The sequence below is a fragment of the Caretta caretta genome, chromosome 1, assembly GCF_965140235.1.
Source record: "Caretta caretta isolate rCarCar2 chromosome 1, rCarCar1.hap1, whole genome shotgun sequence".
Taxonomy (NCBI): Eukaryota; Metazoa; Chordata; order Testudines; family Cheloniidae; genus Caretta; species Caretta caretta.
In genome coordinates, this window is record NC_134206.1 from 62,726,890 (window position 1) to 62,748,970 (window position 22,081).

A 22,081-nucleotide genomic window follows, 5' to 3' on the forward strand; every position below is an offset into this window, starting at 1 on the left:
GTGGTGAGCACCCTCTCCTTCCATTAAAGGGCACAGAGAGTACTTTCAGCACCTTGCAGGACTGAGTGGGTGTTTTGGTCATGTCCACTTCACCTAATAGCTTTCCAACAAAAGATGATTGCAGGCACATGCATCAGGTCATAACAGCATGCTTGCAGCATTCCCAATTTGTTGTTAAAACCAGCACAAAGTCTATGGGATAAATTCACTTTTGTAGCAGGAGTAGAGCGTAGGGGACGCAACTGCATGTTCTGGGCCTATAGGAGCAGCTTCACCTGAGGGCAGATCCACTGCCATGGAAGGCAGTGATGGTAGTCTCCTGCCTCCCATGGTGGGAGAAGATGGATATCGCAGTCCCGCCTCCTGTAGTGGCACTGCTGAGGGACACTTTCTAAGGGGACGTGCCAAACTAATACCACACTACTGGGTCTCATTACTTCATCCAAGATTACTGGGCATTAAAAGAAATTGGGGGAGGGCAATATTCTCCTCTGTCAATTTGTCTATATTGTAGTTAGTCAGTTTGCTGCGTGAGAGACCTACACAGAAAAGTAGGGGGAGGAAGAATTAGAAAACTGTTCAAAAGCCACAAATTGGCAGAAAGCTTGGTTAGCTGAAAAAACTTGTAACTACTCAAGCACTCAGTGGCTTCAGCTGGAGTGGAGTTAGAGCAACTCTGATCATTCATAAAAAGAAAAGGAGTACTTGTGGCACCTTAGAGACTAACCAATTTATTTGAGCATGAGCTTTCGTGAGCTACAGCTCACTTCATCGGATGCATGCCGTGGAAACTGCAGCAGACTTTATTTATACACAGAGAATATGAAAAAATACCTCCTCCCACCTCACTGTCCTGTTACCAGCAGGACAGTGGGGTGGGAGGAGGTATTTTTTCATATTCTCTGTGTATAAATAAAGTCTGCTGCAGTTTCCACGGCATGCATCCGATGAAGTGAGCTGTAGCTCACGAAAGCTCATGCTCAAATAAATTGGTTAGTCTCTAAGGTGCCACAAGTACTCCTTTTCTTTTTGTGAATACAGACTAACACGGCTGTTACTCTGAAAACTGATCATTCATGAAAACCCCAACCTTAAAATCGAGCTATGGCTCCATTGGAGGCCTCTTTCCCCATGTCTCTTAAAGTAGGCTCCCTGGGAGAGTCAGTGAATCAATACAACTCCCATCTGGCCTGGTTCTACTCTCTGGGCTTGGCTCAGCCCCATTCAGGATGGGGCAGGATGTGCAGGCAGCATCCATGGCTGAGCTCTCATTCCTGGTGGGTTTTCTGTTGCTTGAGACCACAACTTGGGTTTCACCAGCCATGAATAAAGCCTCTAAGGGAACCAGACTAAGCATGTTGATTCTGATGGGGCAATGCAGGAAACTGTGTGTATATATATGAATTTAGCAGTATAGTAGTGGTATCTGGAATGAAACGTAAATATGTGATTACAAGAAGTCCCATTATTACATGGTAAAGGCCAGATAAGAAATGTGCATGCAGGCCAGGAAAAAATATCTAGAACACTGTTCATGGGGGACTTTAACTACTCTCCAGTTGGGCCAGAAGAGAAATTGTAGAATGATTAGGGTGAGCATTGTAAAATGACAGAGCAGGCATGTTATCTGATAGCTGTTCCCCTTGTTCTTCTTCCCCAGACATTCCTACTGTCTTGGTACCCCATTGTTATTTTATGTCTCCAATTGGCATGCAGGCTTCTCTGGTCAGGGATCATGTATTTTATCTGTTCTGGGAGATATCTAGCACACCTTGGGGTGCTGTTAGAATAATGGAATAAAGCTGCATTGCTGGAGATCCCACAGTCTGAGCAGGCAATGAGTTCAGAAATTGTTTTATTTTGTTAATAAAAAGGTATGATTTTAAAAAATGAAGGTAGAGATTACTGAAAATCATAGGGAGAAATAAATCCTAGCATCAGATTTGTGATGGATGTGAAGGTACTGTGGAGAACAAATATACCAACTTTTAAAAAATAGATAGTGGTAGCTTACTCTCCACTGATTAAAGAAACAATATTAATAGCCATTAGTTTCATTCAGAAATAACAATTAAAAATACAATAGAAGGGTGGTTGTTTTTTAATATTTTAACATAGCTCTGGAAAGTGTTGTCCATGGAGGTTTTTTCATAGGCATGTAAAATATCCCACTTTATTAAAAAAAAAAAAAAATCTTTGTAAAGGGCAGGTAAGGAAATTTGTGCCCAGGCTGAAAAATATTGTGACTGCTTTTCAGGGCAGTTTATCACCAGACAAGGTGCCCAATTCAGCATCCTTTTCTCATACACTGAATTGTTAAATATGCACTTACAGGCTTTTCAAGATTGGGTCTTTTGTTGTCACCTCTTTAACTGTTGGATCTACAATGACATTTAAGTGATTAATCACAATAAAATAAAAGGAATTGGCAAGAACTGAACTCTGTGATTGTCATGTTCCTGTACCAGATATTGACTGGCTATAGAGCTGTGTGTGTGCGCGCACACACCCACACACCCACACCCCAGCTGTGGTCATCATATGATCTTTGAATGCTCTGCCTGGTATGGCTGTGGTTCTTTTAAATAAGGTATTTTTACACACAGCACCACCTAATTGCTGAATAATATAATAGTTTAGCATTCCATTTCATCCCCTTTAATTTCTACATTCCTACCATTTACACTATCATGTTGTCTTTGAAGTTCAGTATGGAACAGTCTGTTAAGTGTGTCTGAATCTTACTGGTTTTCTAATTACATGACCCAAACGCATAACAACTTGGTCCTCTGGCTGTCCATTAGTTGCAATGACTGGCTGAGGTCAGTTTGGAATCCTTGAGACTTCATCATCTTGTTCTGCATCTGCTGTCTGTAGGGTTTGCTCTGATTGTTCTTTCTGAGGAACAAACTGTAGATGTTAGTGGTTTCTGTTGACTGCTCCACTCGGTCTCATTCTCATACAATATGGGCGCTGAATTATTTTTTCTTTACGACAGCTGGATTTGGCCATCCTTTTTCTCCATCCAATCTGACGTGATCTTGATCACTAGGTTCTAGACCTGGCCGCTCTTTAAGTGTTGTCTGTTTGCTTGTAAAAGTGTTCATAGACTCTTTTTTTTCCTTTTGAGACAGATTCTAGCTTTGGAAAAGAACAGTAGTTCTGAATTGTCTTCCCATTGAGAGTTGTGCTGGACTGTATCCAATAGCTGATATTGGTGTTGATGTGCAATTCAGAAAAGCAAGGAATGGATCTTCCAGCTGCAAGGTTTTCTTGGCTGTCTATACAAGCTCTCTCAGCTTCTCCATTCACTTGTGGGCAATGTGGACTGTTAGTAATATGAATAAAATCACATTTCATTCAGAATAACTTAAATTCTGCCACAGTGAATTGTGATCCATTGTCTGTCCATCGTGAGTTGTTCTGGAATACTGAAGTGAGCAAAAGTGCACTGCAGTTTCTCAATAACACTGAGATGTTCGGTCTTTCGAATACATTCATTTCTTTATAACTGGAAAAATAGTCCGCAATTACTAGTTCAACCAGTCTTTTGAATTTGCATAAATCTGCATTTAGTCTCTTCCAAGATCTCTCTGGTAGAAGTATGTGTACACTGACTGATCCAGAATTGTCACTTAAGTTGATTTTTCACTGGATCTCCTTTCAAAAGTCCAGTATCATCAAATCCTCCACAGAGTTCTTTCTTCTTTGTTACTAGTCTCATCATGGCTGCTACACTCTAGCTGAGGAGGTTATTGGCCTTTGATTACATGCACTCTGAATGCATAGCTTTTTGTCTTTTGTAAGTTTTCTGTGGTGAACTGGCCCATGCAGTTCGGAATAGCTCCAGGACCAGCTAGAGCTTTGTCATGTGACTGAAGCTCTGGGAGGGCTTGAAAGTGACTGTACGTCCCTTCTGAGATGACTGTGACACCAGCTCCCCTGTCACTTTTAGAGTCAACAGTCTTGCTATGAATATTCAATTTCACTCTCCAGGCAAGCTCTGTCGTCATACGTGATTGATCCCAGAAACAGTGGCTCTTGATTGTTTGTAATATGAGTCAACTTCCTGACCATTATGGTGAGGCAAACAAAGGCACGAAATATGGACATTTTTTCCATGTATTATATCATGCGCCTCTAGTTGGACATGCGTCCTCTTTTGGGATATGACTTTTTCCATACCTTTTGCACTTAGACTGGAATTTGTCCCTCTTAGTCTGGGAGTTCTCTCCTTGCCTCAGGGGTTTTATTACAGTAACTTTTCACATGCAAGTGTCTGTTTATAACTTCTAAGCCAGTATCAGGTTTTTCAAGTTGCATCCTGCCTTTTGTTCTGTTGCTTGATTAATTCTGAGTGCTTGGCTATCTGTATAGCCGGTAATAAGGTCGTATCTCTCTTCAATTGTAGCTGTTGTGAAAGGTTTTTATCTGTAAACCCAGTAACCATCAAGTCTTATATTTTCATGGTTTGCATTTCCAAAATCAGTTTTCAGGCAATGTATGCAGAGTTCTTATAAAACATTCAACATTTTCCCCTGGTTCTTGAATTCTGAGGCGAAAACATGGTCCTTCATAAACCACATTTCTGAGGTATAAAATATGCACCAGAAATAGCCAGAACTCTTTCCTAGTCATCTTTGTGGCGGTCTTCATTAAAGTCAAAGGAATTAAAGATCTGGTCTGCCAGCTTCCCCATAATATAAATTAAAGAAGATATCTGTATATTTCTAGTTTCTTTGTGAGACTTGGTAGCAATGTAAAATCTTGAAAAATGTTTCCAGTCTGTCCATTCTGGGGTTTGTCAAAGTTGAAGTTGTCTGGAGCACGGAAGAGTGGCATGTTAATGAGATCCTACATCTCTGCTACCTCTGCATTGTTGCTATTTTTCTTTTGTTTCTGTTCTTAGTTTACTCCTGACACCATGTCATGTGCTTCTGTACCAGATATGGACTGGCTACAGAGCTTGCTTGTACACACCAGATATGTTTATCATAAGATCCTTTAATGTTCTGCAAGGTATGGCTGAGGTAAGCTTAAATAAGGTATTTTTACACACTACCACCCAGTGTCTGAACAATATAATACAGTTTAACATTCCATTACAATGATTATTAGAAATTTTAGGTGATACTGCAGTCAGATCAGAGTTTAGAGGTCTGCCAGTGTTGATCCAGTTGTAAGACTGGGGCCTAAATCTCTTATAGATCATGATTTTGTTGGGAGTACCAATAGTATGCTGAAAATTCAATGGACTTTATTACGCTGCTTTCTATAATCCCTCTTCTGACTAGAAATCTAGGGGTTTTTATTAGTTTTTAAAAATTACATAGAATATTTAAAATTACTCTTTGTACAGTTTGAAGATGAGGAATCTGACAGTTAGGGCCTGCAGCAAGCATGCATGCTTGTGTTGTGTCTTGCAGTAGGAACTTTCATTTTGAGCACACAGCACTGGGTAATATGATAGCATATACTGTGCAAATACAAAGGCATTGCACTTCTGTGACTTGAGTTACAGTTACACAGAATTCTGTGTTGCTGCATGTGATCTTGAATTTCTTTCTAACACTTACTTATTTAAAAGCAGCTCAGCTGAGTTTCTTTTAAAAGGTATTTTATTTTCTATACACTTATGCTGAGGATTGTGACCTTGACTGTGGCTTAAAGCCACAGCCTTGGGTTAGAAGCTACTAGTATGGAAGTGTACCATCTCAGTGGGAGCTCTGGGACTGCCACCACTATAATGGTTGCACGCATGGGAGGCTGGCTCTGGGTCTGTGCCATTTCTGCAGGGAGATTAATGCCTCCTGAGATGCTGAACTATGCATAAAGGAGGTCCCATTCAGGTCTCTGCACACCTTGGTTCCCTGTGTATTGTGTAGCATAACTCTACATATAGGATAGGCTCACACAGTAATGCACGTACAGCTAAGGTTACTGTGACACAGTTGAAGTTGCCATGGCATTTGTGTGACTTTTTAAATCTCAACTGTATTGTTGTACTAATGGGTCTTTTTAATTTTGGTTTTCCCCCCCACTAGGAGCCTCTAAACAATGGTTTCCTTTTGTATCTATTTACTATGAGCTCTGGACACACTCTCCTTCAGCTGACATTAGCTCCTTCATTGCACCCAAAGGGACTGTCTTGGGACCAGCACTTATTAGATTTTGTAGAAATAAGCTTTTCAAAGACTGAAACCAATAAGAGTTTCTAGGAATTTTTAAATTATTCCAGTGGAAACAGTTTTTAAAAAACAACTCACCCTTCCTGTGATATCAGCAACACCCCAAAATGCCGTGTTCTGTAAGTGCATGGGATCGTGAAAGTAAAATTGATTAGAAATATGAAGGGAGGTTGATCAGATAAGCTTTGGCATTTCTCCCAGCTTGAGAAGTAAAAATGAAGTAATCAAATTCATAAGTCAAATTCACTCTTGCTGTCTATAGATTATTCGATGTAAGAGATTTCAAAGTGTTGCTTGTTAACAATATAAAAATTTTGTGGGGATTTTTCATTTTTTTTGGTTGGTTGGTTGTCACCATGCCTCCATGGGTCACAACTGAGAATATCAAATTCAGGACAAACCCCTGAGAAATAGGGCAGACACCCCCACCCCCAAACTGGTGGTTATTCTCCCATAAGATATACCAAACCAGCAACAAAGGTAAACTTCTGTTTCATCACACTGGCTAACAAGAAGTCAGAAAAGCAGTTTCCTCTAGACATTCCAGTCCTTGTATAACCACCAAAAACACTAGACTTAAAGATGAATGGTTATTTAAAACCAATTTCATCAAATAAAATGTTCTTCTGATCCCAAAGGACTAGCCACATACCCAGGCCAATATACAACTCAGATCTTACCCAGGCATCACGCTGTTGCCAATCCTTTAGTATCTAAAATCTAAAGGTTTATTTATAAAAAGAAAGAAAGGTGAGAGTTAAAATTGGTTAAAGGAATCAAATACATACAACAATTGCAAAGTTGTTGGTTCAGGCTCGTAGCAGTGATGGAATAAACTGCTGGTTTAAGTCAAGTCTCTGGTTGCGTCCAAATCATTGGAAGGTCTTCGATCCCTTGGTTAGAATGCTCCCATTAGTGTAAGTTCATAGTCCAGAGGTTTGAGCAGGAAAGAGGCAAAATGGAGGTGTTTTCAGGGCCTTTTATAGCTTCTGCCATGTGGAGGGAAACCTATTGTTTCAAACAAAGCTCTCAGCACAGCTAGTGGGAAAATTACAAGTAGAAAGAAGGTGTTTGGAGTCACATGGGCAAGTCACATGTCCGTGCATGATTTCGCTTAGTCACCAGAGGCCATTACCACTTGTTCACATGAAAGTCCATCAGGCGTAGATGGGCGTCTTCCATAGTCCATTGTGAGTTAAGTGTCCCTTGATGGGCCACTTATCTTGAAGGGGCTATTCAAGTTGTGTAGGCTAAATACCTTGTGGGTGTTATCGCAGGAGCAAACATATTTGAAATACAGATACAGAGCCAATACTCATAACTTCAAATACAAAAATGATACATGCATACAAATAGCCTAATCCTATTCAGGAAATCATAACCTTTCCATAGACACCTTACTTGACATAATTTGTACAAGATTTTTTGCAATTAAATAACAGTGGTAGCAACAATGATCTACATGGTCATATTTAATCAGATAACATCACAGGTTGGGTTTGTTAAAATAGCGTATATTATTTTGATGTTACAGTGTCTCTCTTAAAGTTGTAAAACACTCTAGAGAAACAGGGCCAAATTCTCTGCTGGTGTAACTGAAATTAAGCCAAAGAGCTACACCAGTAGAGAGCTCAGCTCACAGCTTTAATTACTAATAAAAATAGGAAACTACCAGTATAGAAAAAACAAACCTGCTATGACACTATTTGGATGCTGCTTGGCCTCTCCAGGTTCTCTTTCCTCTTTACTATGTTAAAATCCTCTTGACTACGTTGAAGTTCATCTTGGGTTTGAAATGACTACACCAGTAATTCAACACAGTGTCAAAATAAGCTAGTGTGCTCTTCAGAGTAATACAAAGAAATCAGCAGCATTTAAAGATGAAAAACAAATCTGGGGGGTGGAGTGGAGGGAAGAATCAGACGAGTATAGAGCAAGATCCTGACCTTACTGCTGTGACTGGTGCTGTTTATCATTAGCAGGACTCAGTAATAAGCACTATTCTTTGCGTTTTTTAAAAAAAAAAATTCGTAAGTGGCTCAGTCTGTAAGGAACAAAGTGGCTGAGTGGTCCATCTAGCATGCAGCTGCCATAATCCATATGCAATAGGCCACAAAATGCTGCAGTTGTCTTACATATTAGCTACACTATTTCTAGTCTGTTGCGTTTGGGCACAGATGTTTAGGCACAAAAGCCTGAAAATGTACAGATGCCAGTGGAATTTTCATATGCATTTCTAAGCTTAGTTAAGCTAAGAAATGCATATTATCGCTTTAAATTTGTGTGTGGGAGGAAGGGCTTCTTTTGCATATGGTCTCCTTCTAAACACTATAAAACCTATGAGAGCAGGCTGTACTGTAAGTTGCCACATATTTCTTTATGAAACTATAATCTGCCACAGTGTATCCCAAATCCATATCTGTTTTTTCAGGTGTTTTTTTTAAAAAAAATGCGCTTATAAATGTGTCTAGGCACAGCTATGAAAAAAATCATAGTGCAGCACAAGGTTAAACTCAATAGATTGCCACAAATCATCACACATGTTCTCACCACCCAATCACACCTGCATGCAGAGACTTGAATAACAGGTATGCCAGGCAACTTGTGGTGGAGGTCTGGAAATGCCTCCATGAAGATCTTTCCTCTGCAAAATCTGGCTTCATTTTTATATTGCCTGTGCGTGGCTACCATGACTGAGCATGTGAATCAATTGATGTGAATTAATAAATTGGATTTTATTTAACCCAGTAGAGAGACAAAAGAATCTGATGTAATGGTGCATTGTACTAAGCATGAAGAAAAATACTTTAAAATAATCCTGTCATTTAAGATGCTGGTGGGAGGGTTTAGAACGAAGGATTCAGGTAAGCAATATATGCTGCTGATGGTGAAATCTGATAGAATGTGTATCAGAATAAGAATTGAAAATGGTAGAGAGAGAGAGAGGCCCCTTTAACACAGAAATAGGTCCTTCTTCTCTTTCAAACAAATCACTCCCAACAAATGCTTTATCCACCATATCACTTCACGTTCCACTTCATTCTTTCTAGCTCTCAAACCTTTTGTTCCACCTATGGTGCTTTTCTGTTCTTGCACAATAAATCTAGGTTAGAATCTAGGGATGCAATCGTAGGCTTTATTTATATTTCAAGAAAGCACTAACAATTCTGTTTGGGTTTCTCTGTAGCAAAACTACTGAACTATTGGACAGATTGGACTTGGGTTTGCCAAAGAGAAACTCCTATCAAATGGCTAATCCTAGCCCAGAATCTACAGCATGGGTAAGTCCTCCTGTGGAATATGAAACCTCCTCTGTAATGTTCTACCAATGCTAGAGGTGCTACCAGCAGTACAATGTTAATGTTTCATTTAGTTTAACATACTGCACAGACTCAATGCAATGCATATCATGGAATTGTTTGTTTTGGAAGGATGGCTACAGCCTCATAAACCCTTCCCCTGCATTGCGCGGACTGGCCTCGTTATTCATAAATCCATCCCTGATCATTCAAGAGCCAGATTTTCCCAAATGCTCAGTATCTCCTAAAAAGTTGACCTTAACTGAAGTGCGCAGCACCCAGCAGTTCCCATTGAGAGCAACTAACCCTTCTGGTTGCTAAGCCCTTTTGAAAACCTTGCTATTTCATTTAGATACATAAATGGAAGCTGCTGGGTGCTGAGTTATTTTAAAAATCCAGCCATAGGAGTAAAGTCTACTCTCCAGTATCTCCTAGAAAAATTATTCTAAAACTAACTTGGGTGGGTTGTCCCATTTCTGAACTGATCTGATATCTTATCTCATAATATCACTACTCTAATCAGCCACCAGTAACTAATCAGAATAACTGCTCTTTACATCTTTCCTGAGGGTTGTTTTTTTCTACATTCTTAACAAGGGAAAAACCACCTCATTGTTTGTCTAATCAATAATTCCTGAAGTATACTCAGCTCTTTGGGCTGCCCTGCTTCAGGAAGCATGTGCTGTGGGGAGTCATTATGCCAATGGTTGTAGAGCCATGCCCAGACTACAGGTGGGGCGACGAGCAACAGATCAGCTACTGTGTGCAGAAAGAAATTACAGCTGGTTGCTACATACCCTGGAGTCAGCAAAGCTTGGAAACCTTTATTGACTAGCTCATATGCCATAGAGGCTTTAGTGTCTGCTGAATCTTAAGTGTCAGCTACTAAGAAGAAAAAAAGAATTCCTCTCCCTTTTGGCTTTAGTCTTGCTTCAGCCTTTCTGGAAATACACTGGAGCCTCACAGGTTGAGAAACCTTGATGTAGAGAGAATATGTTCAGACCTCAGCATTTTCTCATAGGCCTTGCTTCAGTCTCTTTCCCTGTCCCTTAACACCATGAACAGAGAGGGTGGTGTGGGTGTACTACTTTTAGTTTAGTGTGTTTTGTTTTTGTTTTTTGAGTCTTTGGGACCAGTTTCCAGTGGCTTCCTTTACCTTCACCATAAGCATAAGAGTCTTAGAATGGGTGGAAACAGCCTTTAGGGTTTCAGCTGTAGGGGAGGTTCCCTCCTTGGCACAGAGCTGGAGGAATGAGTTTCTAGTGCCCCTTGTGCAGCCACCAACACACAAGGTGTGCAGGTAAAGGGAGGGACGTGGCTGGAGTACAGTATGCTCTGGCTGTTCTCAGCTGATGCAGCATCCTTTGGAAGGCCACCTTCAGGGCTGCTCTAACTTACGTTAGGGGCCAAGCAGGCCACTGAAATGGCAAAGACTATGAGAGGCAGAAAGATGAAGTAAAGCCATGCTCGCCTCCCCACCTGTCACCACACGAGAGCTGAACAATGAGACCTGGGCCTAGTGGATTTATCTGAGGCAGAACTAGTCCTACAAATTTCAGTGGGATGTACTCAAGCTGAAAACATCCCCAGGACTGGTACTGATTTCAGAAACATTAGTGTAGTGTGATGGCCCTAGGCTAGGGAGAGGTGGAGTAGGTACAGATCCATGGCTGGAGCCCCTAACTCTAAAGCTGTTTCAGTTTTATGCCTTATATTCCAATCTGTTTTATGTCTGTTACTTGCTGCAATTTGTTGGGGGGGGGGGGTAAACATATAATGCAAGAAATGTGTGTGTTGCCTCTCAACTCTGGCTTAATCAGTGCCCAAGTGAAGAAGATGAATTACCTTGCTGTTTGTGCATGTGATACTATTATTAACACAAGCCAGTATAGCATATGTTGTTTTTGCTAGGATGATTCTATGGCCTTGTATTTGTAAAAGGTCTGCTCAGGCTAGTGGAACCAGTCTACAGGTAAACTAGCACCTGTAGTGTCCCATTAAGGGGGCTCTAACACATAAGCAATGGAGTATCACTTGGTATAAAACCACTTGAGCACTAAGAGATAATAGCAATGGGGAAATGTTATACTTGAATTGTGCTAATTTGATGTGGTGTTTTGAACTAGTCTGTTTCACCTGCCAAAAATTGTGGTTCTGTCTGTCTTCTAAAATATAAGAAATCTATTAAAGACACGTTTAATACAAATGGACAAAATAACTGACCTTCAGTTCACTAGCCATTCCAAATATGAAAAATATTCATTTCAGGTCAAATGAAATGTTTTGTTCAATGTGGATGTAATTTTTGAGTGATTAACATTCTTTTAAATGAAATTTGAAAAATTTCAAAACAAGAAGTCCTTTAGAATCAAAACATTTTGACCTTTTTGGAATTTGTTACAAGAACAATTCAGCAAAACTGACACAAATTCCCCAAATGTTTCCATGTTGCCAAATTTGTATCTTTTTTTTCTGGGAAAAGGGTTAGGTAAAATTTGTCACTCTAAATTCTAATTTTTAACATTAAGTTAAGATTCTCAGTGGTTGCATGTACTAGAAAAGGACATCCAGTTCTTACTAAAAACAGTTTAAATTCCCCAGAGCCTTTCTGTGGTGCTACTATCTAGTGTACCCAGTGATATTTGTGTATATTTATCCCTTCCTACTGGAAGTAGACAAATTCAGTTTCTTTTTAGGGACTGTCCTCTTTTTATTGGTGGCTTCTCTTCCTCCCCCCTCACATTTAATCAATTAAGATCATAATCCATTTTAATCCAGTCTTCCAAAGTGTTAACAATCCTGTCTAGATTTTTATTGTTCTCCAACTTGATTAATATATTCTCCACACAACTGCTCAAGTCATTACTGAAAGTAATAAATAATATTGGACCTAGAATGAATCTCCCTGGACACATCTAACAGCTCCTCCAGCTTGAGACTGAACCATTAATAATTGCTGTCTCCATTCAGCCTTTATAGCAAACTATGTACCCATCATTCAGTAGCTTCATTTGGTTCACATTTATCAAATTCCTTTGAGAATCTTGTGTAGAATTATATCAAAGCCTTTATTGAAGTAAAGTTCCATGATGGCCACCACAACTTTTTGTACTAAACTGAGTGAGTTTTAACATTATTAATGTGCTAAGTATGATATACGCACAAAGGAAGGTACAGTCCTTTCTCAAGGTAAGAGTAGTACATCCCACCCCATCAAGGTTCCTTCTCCACTCTGAACTCTCAGGTACAGATGTGGGGACCTGCATGAAAACCTCCTAAGCTTACTTTTACCAGCTTAGGTTAAAACTTCCCCAAGGTACAAACTATTTTACCTTTTTGCTCTTGGACTTTCGCTGCCACCACCAAATGTCTAACAGGGATAATTGGGAAAGAGCCCGTTTGGAAATGTCTTTCCCCCCAAAATCCTCCCAAACATTACACCCCCTTTTCTGGGGAAGGTTTGATAAAAATCCTCACCAATTTGCATAGGTGAACACAGACCCAAACCCTTGGATCTTAAGAACAATGAAAAAAGCATTCAGATTCTTAAAAGAAGAATTTTAATAGAAGAAAAAGTAAAAAGAATCACCTCTGTAAAATCAGGATGGTAAATACCTTACAGGGTAATCAGATTCAAAACATAGAGAATCCCTCTAGGCAAAACCTTAAGTTACAAAAAGACACAAAAACAGGAATCTACATTCCATTCAGCACAGCTTATTTTCTCAGCCATTTAAAGGAATCAGAATCTAATGCATATCTAGCTAGATTACTTACTAAGTTCTAAGACTCCATTCCTGTTCTGTCCCTGGCAAAAGCATCACACAGACAGAGAGAGAGGCTTGGTTTCTCCCTCCCCCCCAGCTTTTGAAAGTATCTTGTCTCCTCATTGGTCATTTTGGTCAGGTGCCAGCGAGGTTATCCTAGCTTCTTAACCCTTTACAGGTGAAAGGGTTTTTTCTCTGGCCAGGAAGGTTTTTAAAGGTGTTTTCCCTTCCCTTTATATTTATGACACCCCCAATAACTGCAAATGACAAGCAAACATGCATCCTCACTCATAAGTAAGGGTTGCAGAATCAGGCCACTTGTTAATGATTTCAGATCTAGTTCATAGACTTTTCCCATTCAAACAAATCCCCCAGAGGTGTCTGAACCATAGAACACTGCAGGCAGGGTCTTTCTGGAGAACAAACCACCCTAGCAGTTGTATTAAGAAAGGTGTATATAAACTAACTTGGAAATGGTGGATTTTTCGCAAAAGAGCCTCATGTCTGGTTTTTAAACTTAGATGAATCTATCCCTAAGTAATCAGAAATCTCCAACTAGTTTTATGTTATTTGATTTTATAAAGATTGAGAGTGGGATCTTCTGTCAATATATTGTTTTTATGCTCTGTTGTGCAATAGACTAGAAGCCACACTTATAAGCAAAGCCTCCAGGAGGATGAAAACAGAAGACTACAGGAAATGAAGGCAGAACAACGGAGGAAGGTAATTATAATATGTTAACAGTTTGTGTATAATGTTTATGTACTGTGCTGTGTAACCAGTTTAAAAAAACATACTCATTACTGTGGCATATGAGCACCGGCTCTCCTCAGGAAAAGTACTTCAGACCAATTTGAGGCAGTCAAATAGGCAAAGCTGCAAAGTTCAGATATGGTTTGAAGCATCTACAAAGCTTACAGCTAGTTGGCTCTGAACTATTAGTTAGCTTTTCCCCTGCATTTAAACTGCATAACACCTTTTAGCTGATGGTGCCCAGTTTAGTATTCTAAGGAGCCTAATTTGCATTCCGCTCTTGGTGTGCACACAGTTGCTAGAAATTTCCCCCTCAGTGGTACCCGTTAGGGTGGCTTGAGCGCCTTCTGCTGCTGTATAAAGGGCCTAGGTAAACCTGAGCCCCCTCAGTTTCTTCTTATTACCCGTAATGGTCACTGGAATGGCTCATCTTGCTTTTGAAAGTGTTCTCAGTGGACTGTGTACTTTTGTACTCTATTGTAAATAGTTTAGCGTTATTCTGGTTATTAGTGTTTTAGTACAGTCGGGTAGGTTTCACCCCATCTGAGGGTTTTGGTCAGTTCCTGGTGCCGAGGGATGCCTTGGTCAAGCTATACATTGCCTGCAATAAGGTTATGACCCTGAGCCACTCACTCTCAAGTTGCTTAAAGTGTTTGGTGGAAGCTCATACAGGGGAGCATCGCCAAATTTTCAGAGACCTTAAGCCTTGCACGCACAAAGATTATCACCAGACTAAAGTTTCTACTCATGGAGGTGGCCTTGAGACTTCCATCTGAGCCAGGTCAGTCAGACTCTGAGTCCGGACCAAGTGCCTCAGAGCTGTTACATTTGGATTTTGTGCCTCCTGTTGTACTGCTCACCATCCCCAGTACCTAAGAAAAAACATAAGAAGCAGACAGCTAAAAGGGGGTGATTCCTCGGCATCGAAGTCTGTTAGGCACGTGGATCAGAGTCAAGTGCGGTCTAAGCCCAAGCATTCCTTTGCTTCAGCACCGCAAAAGCCAGACCCGTAGACTTCGGCACTGTCAAGTCCGGAACCAGAAGGAGCACCTTCCACATCTGTGGTACCACTCTGTACCAACACTGTCTTGGTACCGACCATGCCAGAGGCATTTGTGGCTGTCAGGGAGCTTCTAACACTGACAGAGCCGGTATCGCCAGCATTTCAAGAGTCAGTCCTATCGGTGCTCGCAGACATAGGGGAGCCAGCAGGATCGCCACAGTGCTCAGCACTGCGCGAGCCCCATGTAGACTCATAGACTTTAAGGCCAGAAGGGACCATTGTGATCATCTAGTCTGACTTTCTGCATGTTGCAGGCCACAATACCTTTCCCCCACCCCCACTCCTGTAATAGACCCCTAACCTCTGGCTGAGTTACTAAAGTCCTCAAATCATGGTTAAAAGACTTCAAGTTATAGACAGTCCACCATTTACTCTAATTTAAACTTGCAAGTGACCTGTGCACCATGCTGCAGAGAAAGGTGAACACCTCCCACCCCGACCCAGAGTCTTTGCCAGTGTGACCCAGGGGAAAACTCCTTCCTGACTCCAAATATGGCGATCAGTTGGAGCCTGAGCATGTGGGCAAGACCCACCAGCCAGACACCTGGAAAAGAATTATCTGAAGTAACTCGGATCTAGTGTCCCGTCTTCTGCTGTTGGAGATATTTGCTACTAGCAGCCTCACATGGGCCAAATGCCATTGTAGGCAGTCCTATCATACCATCCCTTCCATAAACTTAAGCTCAGTCTTGAAGCCAGTTAGGTTTTTTCCCCCAACTGCTCCCCTCTGAAGGCTGTGCCAGAACCTCACTCCTCTGATGGTTAGAAACCTTTGTCTAATTTTAAGCCTAAACTTGTTGATGGCCAGTTTATATCCATTTGTTCTTGTGTCCACATTAGCGCTTAACTTAAATAACTCCTCTCCCTGCCTGATATTTATCCCTCTGATGTATTTATAGAGAGCAACCATGTCTCCCCTCAGCCTTCGTTTGGTAGGGCTAAACAAGCCAAGCTTTTTGGAAAACCTACCTTATGAGAGGAGACTCATTCCTTGGATCGTTTTAGTAGCTGTTCTCTGCACCTGTCCCAGTTTGAATTCATCTTTCTTAAACATGGGAGACCAGAATTGCACGCAGTATTCCAGGTGAGGTCTTACTAGTGCCTTGTATAATGGTACTAATGCTTCCCTGTCTCTACTGGAAATACCTCACCTGATGCATCCTAGGACTGCATTAGCCTTTTTCACAGTCACATCACATTGGTGGCTCATAGTCATCTTGTGATTAATCAATACATCCAGGTCTTTCTCCTCCTCTCATTTCCAACTGATAAATCCTCATAGCAAAAATTCTTGTTCTATTAAATTTCATCCCATTTCCTTATTACTCCAGTTTTTGAGGTCATTGAAATCTTCTCATATAATATTCTGATCCTCCTCCATATTGGCAATACCTCCCAACTTTGTGTCATCCACAAATTTTATTAGTACATTCCCACTTTATGCCAAGGTCATTGAAAATCTTATTTAAGATTGGTCCCAAGAGGGACCAGTCCCTGAGGAACTCCACTAGTAAGCTCCCTGCAGTCTGACAGTTAACCTTTCAGTATGACCCGTTGTAGTCTCCTCTTGAACCAGTTCCTTATCCACCTTTCAATTCTCATATTAATCCCCATCTTTTCCACTTTAACTAATAATTTCCCATTTCGAACTTTATCCAGTGCCTTACTGAAATCCAGGTAGATTAGATCTACTGTGTTTCCTTTGTCTAATAAATCAGTTACCTTCTCAAGAAAAATTATCAGGTTGGTCTGGCACGATCTACCTTTTGTAAAACTTTTCTATTTTGTCCCAATTGCCATTTACCTCTGTCCTTAACTACTTTCTCTTTCAAAATTTGTTCCGAGACCTTGCATACAATTGAGGTCAAACTAACAGGCCTGTAGTTTCCCGGGTCACTTTTTTTTATTTTTCTTAAAAATAGATAGTATATTAGCAATTCTGCAGGCATAGGGTATGATCTCAGAGTTTAGATGTTCATTGAAAATTCTTGCTATTGGTCTTGCAATTCCATATGCCAGTGCCTTTAATATTCCGGGATGGAGATTATCCGGCCCTATAAAATTTGGTACCATTAAGCTATTGGAGTTCGACTTCTGCCTTGTGTATGATAATTCCTACTTCCATATCCTCATTTCCATTAACCACCCTGCCACTCCCCTAATCTCCTCATTACCCTTATTAAAAACAAAGTATTTGTTTAGGTGTTGGGTCATGCCTAGATTATCCTTGATCTCTACCCCATCTTCAGTGTTTAGCTTAACTGTTTCTTTCCTGCTTTTCTTTTTATATCTATGGCTACAGTACCTTTTGCTACTGGTTTTAATTTCCTTTGCAAGGTCCAGCTCTGCTTGGCTTTTGGCAGTTCTCACTTTATCCCGACACTTTCTGACCGCTAAGAGGTAGCTTTCCTTGCTGATCCATCCCATCTTCAATTCCTTGTAGGCATTCTGCTTTCTCTTAATAATCTGTTTGAGATGCTTGTTCATCCAGTTTGGTCTGCAACACTTCCCTATGAATTTTTCCTCCTTGTTTGGGATGCAGGGTTCAGATAGCTTCTGCAACTTTGACTTGAAGTAATTCCAAGTTGCCTCCACATTCAGATCCTTGAATTCTTCAGTCCAGTCCACTTCCCTAACTAATTCCCTATTTTTTAGTTTTCCCTTTTGAAATCAAGGAATCAAGTTGCAGATCGGTTTTTTTTAAACTGAGTTAGCTTATGATTATTTAAACCAAGGTTGTCCCCTACAACCAGTTCTTATGTGAGGTCCTCACTACTCACCAATCCTAAATCTAAAATGGCATCACTTCTTCTTGGTTCTTGGTGACTGTTTGGTGAAGGAATCCGTTATCCAGGAAAATCTGGGCCCTACCATTTTTAGTAGCACTTGTTCTCCAATCTATATATGGGAAGCTAGTCTCCCATGATCATACAATTCCAAATAGTATTTACTTAATTAAAAATGCACCTCTGATGGCTCTTCCTTTGGTACCATCAAAGGGAAAACCTGCAATGCTTTGCACAACTCTGCATAACTCTTCACCTCTGCACTGGTCACTGGCACTGTCTGGAACTGCACCTCCATGATCAGGGGAAGGAGGGTAGACTTCCTCCAAATCAGAGATTGGGTCCTACTACATCTGCTCTTGGAGCCACCCCTCCTCGAGATACCATTACCCTACCACAGAAGTACCATCAAGTGGTTGGCCACGGAGCTCACTGGGGGCCTATGCCTGTGCAGTGGCCTTTTTGGAATTAGTGGGGGTTTTCCCCCATATTCTGGGCACTCCTGTTCAGTGGCCTCAGAGAGATGTGCAGCACCTACCCACCAGGAAGCACAGGTTTCTGACTCTGGTACTGATATCAAGACCCGGCTCAGCAGGACCCCCCTTCCCCTGATGAGGCAGTCTCAGCATTGTGTGTTTTGCCTCTCCCTTATGACTCCACGAAATATTAGAGGGTTGCCTGAAGCCTGGGCATACAGGTGGAGGAAGTAAAAGAATCCTTACACCCCAGTAGGTCCTTCCAGAGTGGTCCTACCTCTCAATGAGGCCATTATCTGAGCGCCGATCCGTCCACCTATATTACCGTCTTGGAGTCACCACGAGTGGAATGCACATGTGCAATCACTTGAAGAAAAAATGGTTACTAACCTTCCATAACAGTTGTTCTTCGAGATGTGTTGCACATGTCCATTCCATGACCCGCCCGCCTACCCCTGTACATTGGAGCTTTCTGGAAAGAAGGAACTGAGGGGACTTGGCGTCAGTTGGGCCCTTTGTATTGGCACTGCCAGCATGCGGCAGCAGAGGGCGCTCAAGCTACCCCAGCGGGAACTACTGAGAGAAAAATTTATGGTGACTGTGTAAATGGGGTGCATGCACACCAAGACTGGAATGGACATGTGCAACACATCTCGAGGAACAACAGTTATGAAAGGTTATAATTTTTTTCCCTCTCCTTTACACAGAAGTTCTCACTAACATGGGGCCATTCTGAAGGCGATTCTGAATAGAGAACTAATTCTTCACACACAGTCTCCCCTCAGTTGTGTTTAGAACCAAGTCTTAAAATCATAGAATGATGGAAATGTAGGCTTAGAATGGGAGCCACTGGAAGCAGCGCGGGCTGAGGGACGTAGCGGCTGCCACTTCCAGCAGCTCCCAGTGGCCTGGAGCAATGAACCACGGCCACTGGAAGCTGTGATCGGCCAAACCTGTGGACGCAGTAGGTAAGCAAACCGGCCCGGCCCGCCAGGGGCTTTCCCTGCACAAGCCGTGGAACGAGTCTGGGAACCACTGGTCTACTGACTTCCAGTTTCTTTTCTAAACATTAAATCCTATCACTGCCTCTTATATACACTCCTTCTGTTACAGTAATTGGACATACGGGTCCTTCAAGAAATATGCCTTCATTTAATAAAAGAAATGTATGTAGCTTTTGTTTCCCATCATAGCATGCACCTTTTCTCTTACGTCCAGTTACCAACAAATATTTTTTCTCCTAAATAAAACCGTTATGAAATTTCAAATGCTATGTGTATGTATGTTATAAATAACTATGGCATTGTACACTGTGCCATAAAGAAATAGTTTTTCATTTAAAACTAGCATAGGCCCCAACCCTTCATAGAGCTTGGCCCAGGGCATCCCGGTGTGGAGGTCATTGCAGAGTTGGGGCCACAGTCACATCTAAGGTAAATCTCTCTTTAACTAAATTTCTGATTTTTATGCTTTTTACTGTTCTCTCTCACTCACACACACTCACACACACAGAGAGAGAGTATGGGCTGAGTGCAAAATGTTTGTTTTAATACATAGTACCAAAGTACTCCTTGCCTCAATAGCTGCTATTAGTACGTTAATCTGTCCAGTAGGTATTTGTAAACCTACTCTAAAGTGCACATATTTTAAAAGCTCTAATAATTGTCCCTCAGATTTATGTTAACTCACTTCCACTTCAAGCTAATATTTTATTAATGTAATTGTAAATTCTGTTTTTGTGTGCACCTTCTAGTGCAATATAGCTATTAAATTTATAGGTTTTTGTCAGTTAATTTTTTGGGGGAAATAGGTTTTAATATATATTGCTAGATTTAAAATGTTTTCTAGGGCACTTTGAACACAGTATTACGTACTTGCAGTATATTTCAGAAGGTACAGCTATTGCAGAAATCTAATGAATGCCATTAAAAGTCAAACATTAGAAAATCAGATACTGGATTTTAATTTTCAGGTTGAACAGTTATTTTAAAAGTGAAAATGAAGCTTGGCTTTTTTATTTCTTAATCTTGATTTTCTTTTAGGGCTAGACAAACAGTGATACACAACACATTATCCAGTTATTGATTTGATTATATTTACTGCAAAGCTTTTATTAATGTTCAACTTAAATTGGTATTTATTTAATTCTGTAGTTCATTTTTAGTTACTGAACCTTTCTATAAAATTCATCACTTTAATTCACATTCCACCTTTATTGGTGTTCCATTACTATGGCAAATATGCAGGATAGGTCCATTTTCCCTTGGGACCCCTTTCAGTGGCAAAAGTTGGTAGTTTCAGTTCCTGTTGACTGTACCTGTAATGGCGTGAGATCCCTAGCTTATCAGTAATTCAGCTGGCAGAGATGGCATGTTGCATAACATGGAAAGGTACTGACCCAGCCACTTCAGAACAAGTTACATGGAACTAATGTTCCTTTGGTTAGCATTAGCAATCACCAGGACACCTGGCTGATACTTGGTGTTGCATGAATCAGAGCTAAACGATTAAACATGCATGGCATGGCCCAGCTCACTACACTGATTTATAAACAAAACCATGGGGCCACACCATTGTAACCTTAAAAGGTGTAAAATGCAAGGAAGTAGGAACAACAATGGTCACCCATTGTGTGCTTCCTTCCAACAACTGCAGCTGGTATTAGCTAGTCATAGTGGCTTCTCCCCAGTCCTCATATGGGTTGGGTCCTGGGTTCTCTGTTGCAATGCCTGGTGCCTCCACCCAAGGTGACTCTTATGTGCTCAGGACACTAGGGTGCTGTCCCTTGGGAAAATAACTAATACAACTACTCCTTAATAAGGAGTATGACCCAGTGCACAAGAAACAAATGACAATAATACAAACACCAACAAATGAAATGCTACATCCCAAAATAACAGTATAATAAAGGGGGGCTTTATTGGGGACAGGAAACAGAAGCTCTAAAGAAAGAAAGTGATAAGGTTAACCAATAAATGCTAAAACATTAATACAACCATTCACAACTGTACCACATCCCCAGCTCCTTCCCTGGCACCTTTCCAGCTAGGTGGAAAGAGTGTGAGTCCAGAGCTGGGTGTAGCAGTGCTTCAAATGTTGGCTAGCTTAAAGAAAACAAAAGGGGTTCTCCTACAGTATTTTCACTGCTGATTGGGAAAGGGTCCTCAGCTGGCCCCCTGGCTAGCATCCTGTGGAGGTCTTCGATGGTTCTTAGTAGATGGAGCTGGATTGGTTCTCTTCCTGGACACTCACCTCAGCAATGTTGGAACTGCCCAGTGCACGTTAGATCCTGCAGAAGTTCAATGTCTCCCTTTGTGGGGACTGGGAGATGAGCCGTGACTCCCTAGGCTATTTTATCTCTCGGCTCCAAACTCAAAGGCTCCAAAAGTGAAAATTCCTTGTCCTCTGGAGACACTAGTCTGTCTCTGAGTCAGTCTGTCCCTTCTGGGCTGTCCTGGCTTCTCATTGGCCCAGCAAACTGTCGATAAATCACCCTGTCAGAAGCTCCCAGTTGGCATTTGCAGGCATTTCCAGTCTATTCCGCCCCCACTCCGAACTCTAAGCAGACTGGGAAGTGGTGTCTGGAGGCTCTGCAGTGGTGGTTGTTTTAGTCCATATGGTAGGTCTCCAGAGGCTCAGTCCCGTGTTCCAGGAGCTGATAAACACCAAAGGGGATACTTAGGTGACAAGGAGATATAGGGATAGCTGTCAGGAAACCTTGGGGCCCAGTACAGCACCACAGTGTGATG

At 41.2% G+C, this 22,081-nt stretch overlaps 1 protein-coding gene across 3 annotated transcripts in view; it reads left to right on the forward strand.

Annotated features, from left to right (window-relative positions):
- EPSTI1 (epithelial stromal interaction 1) overlaps positions 1–22,081 on the forward strand; it is an 84,003-nt gene that overhangs the window by 44,785 nt on the left and 17,137 nt on the right. For all 3 annotated transcript variants that reach the window (XM_075128677.1, XM_048851160.2, XM_048851151.2), the window contains 2 exons: positions 9,376–9,469; positions 13,894–13,977. In XM_075128677.1, the coding sequence (XP_074984778.1) occupies positions 9,376–9,469; positions 13,894–13,977 (178 nt within the window). The remainder of the gene's footprint in view (positions 1–9,375; positions 9,470–13,893; positions 13,978–22,081) is intronic.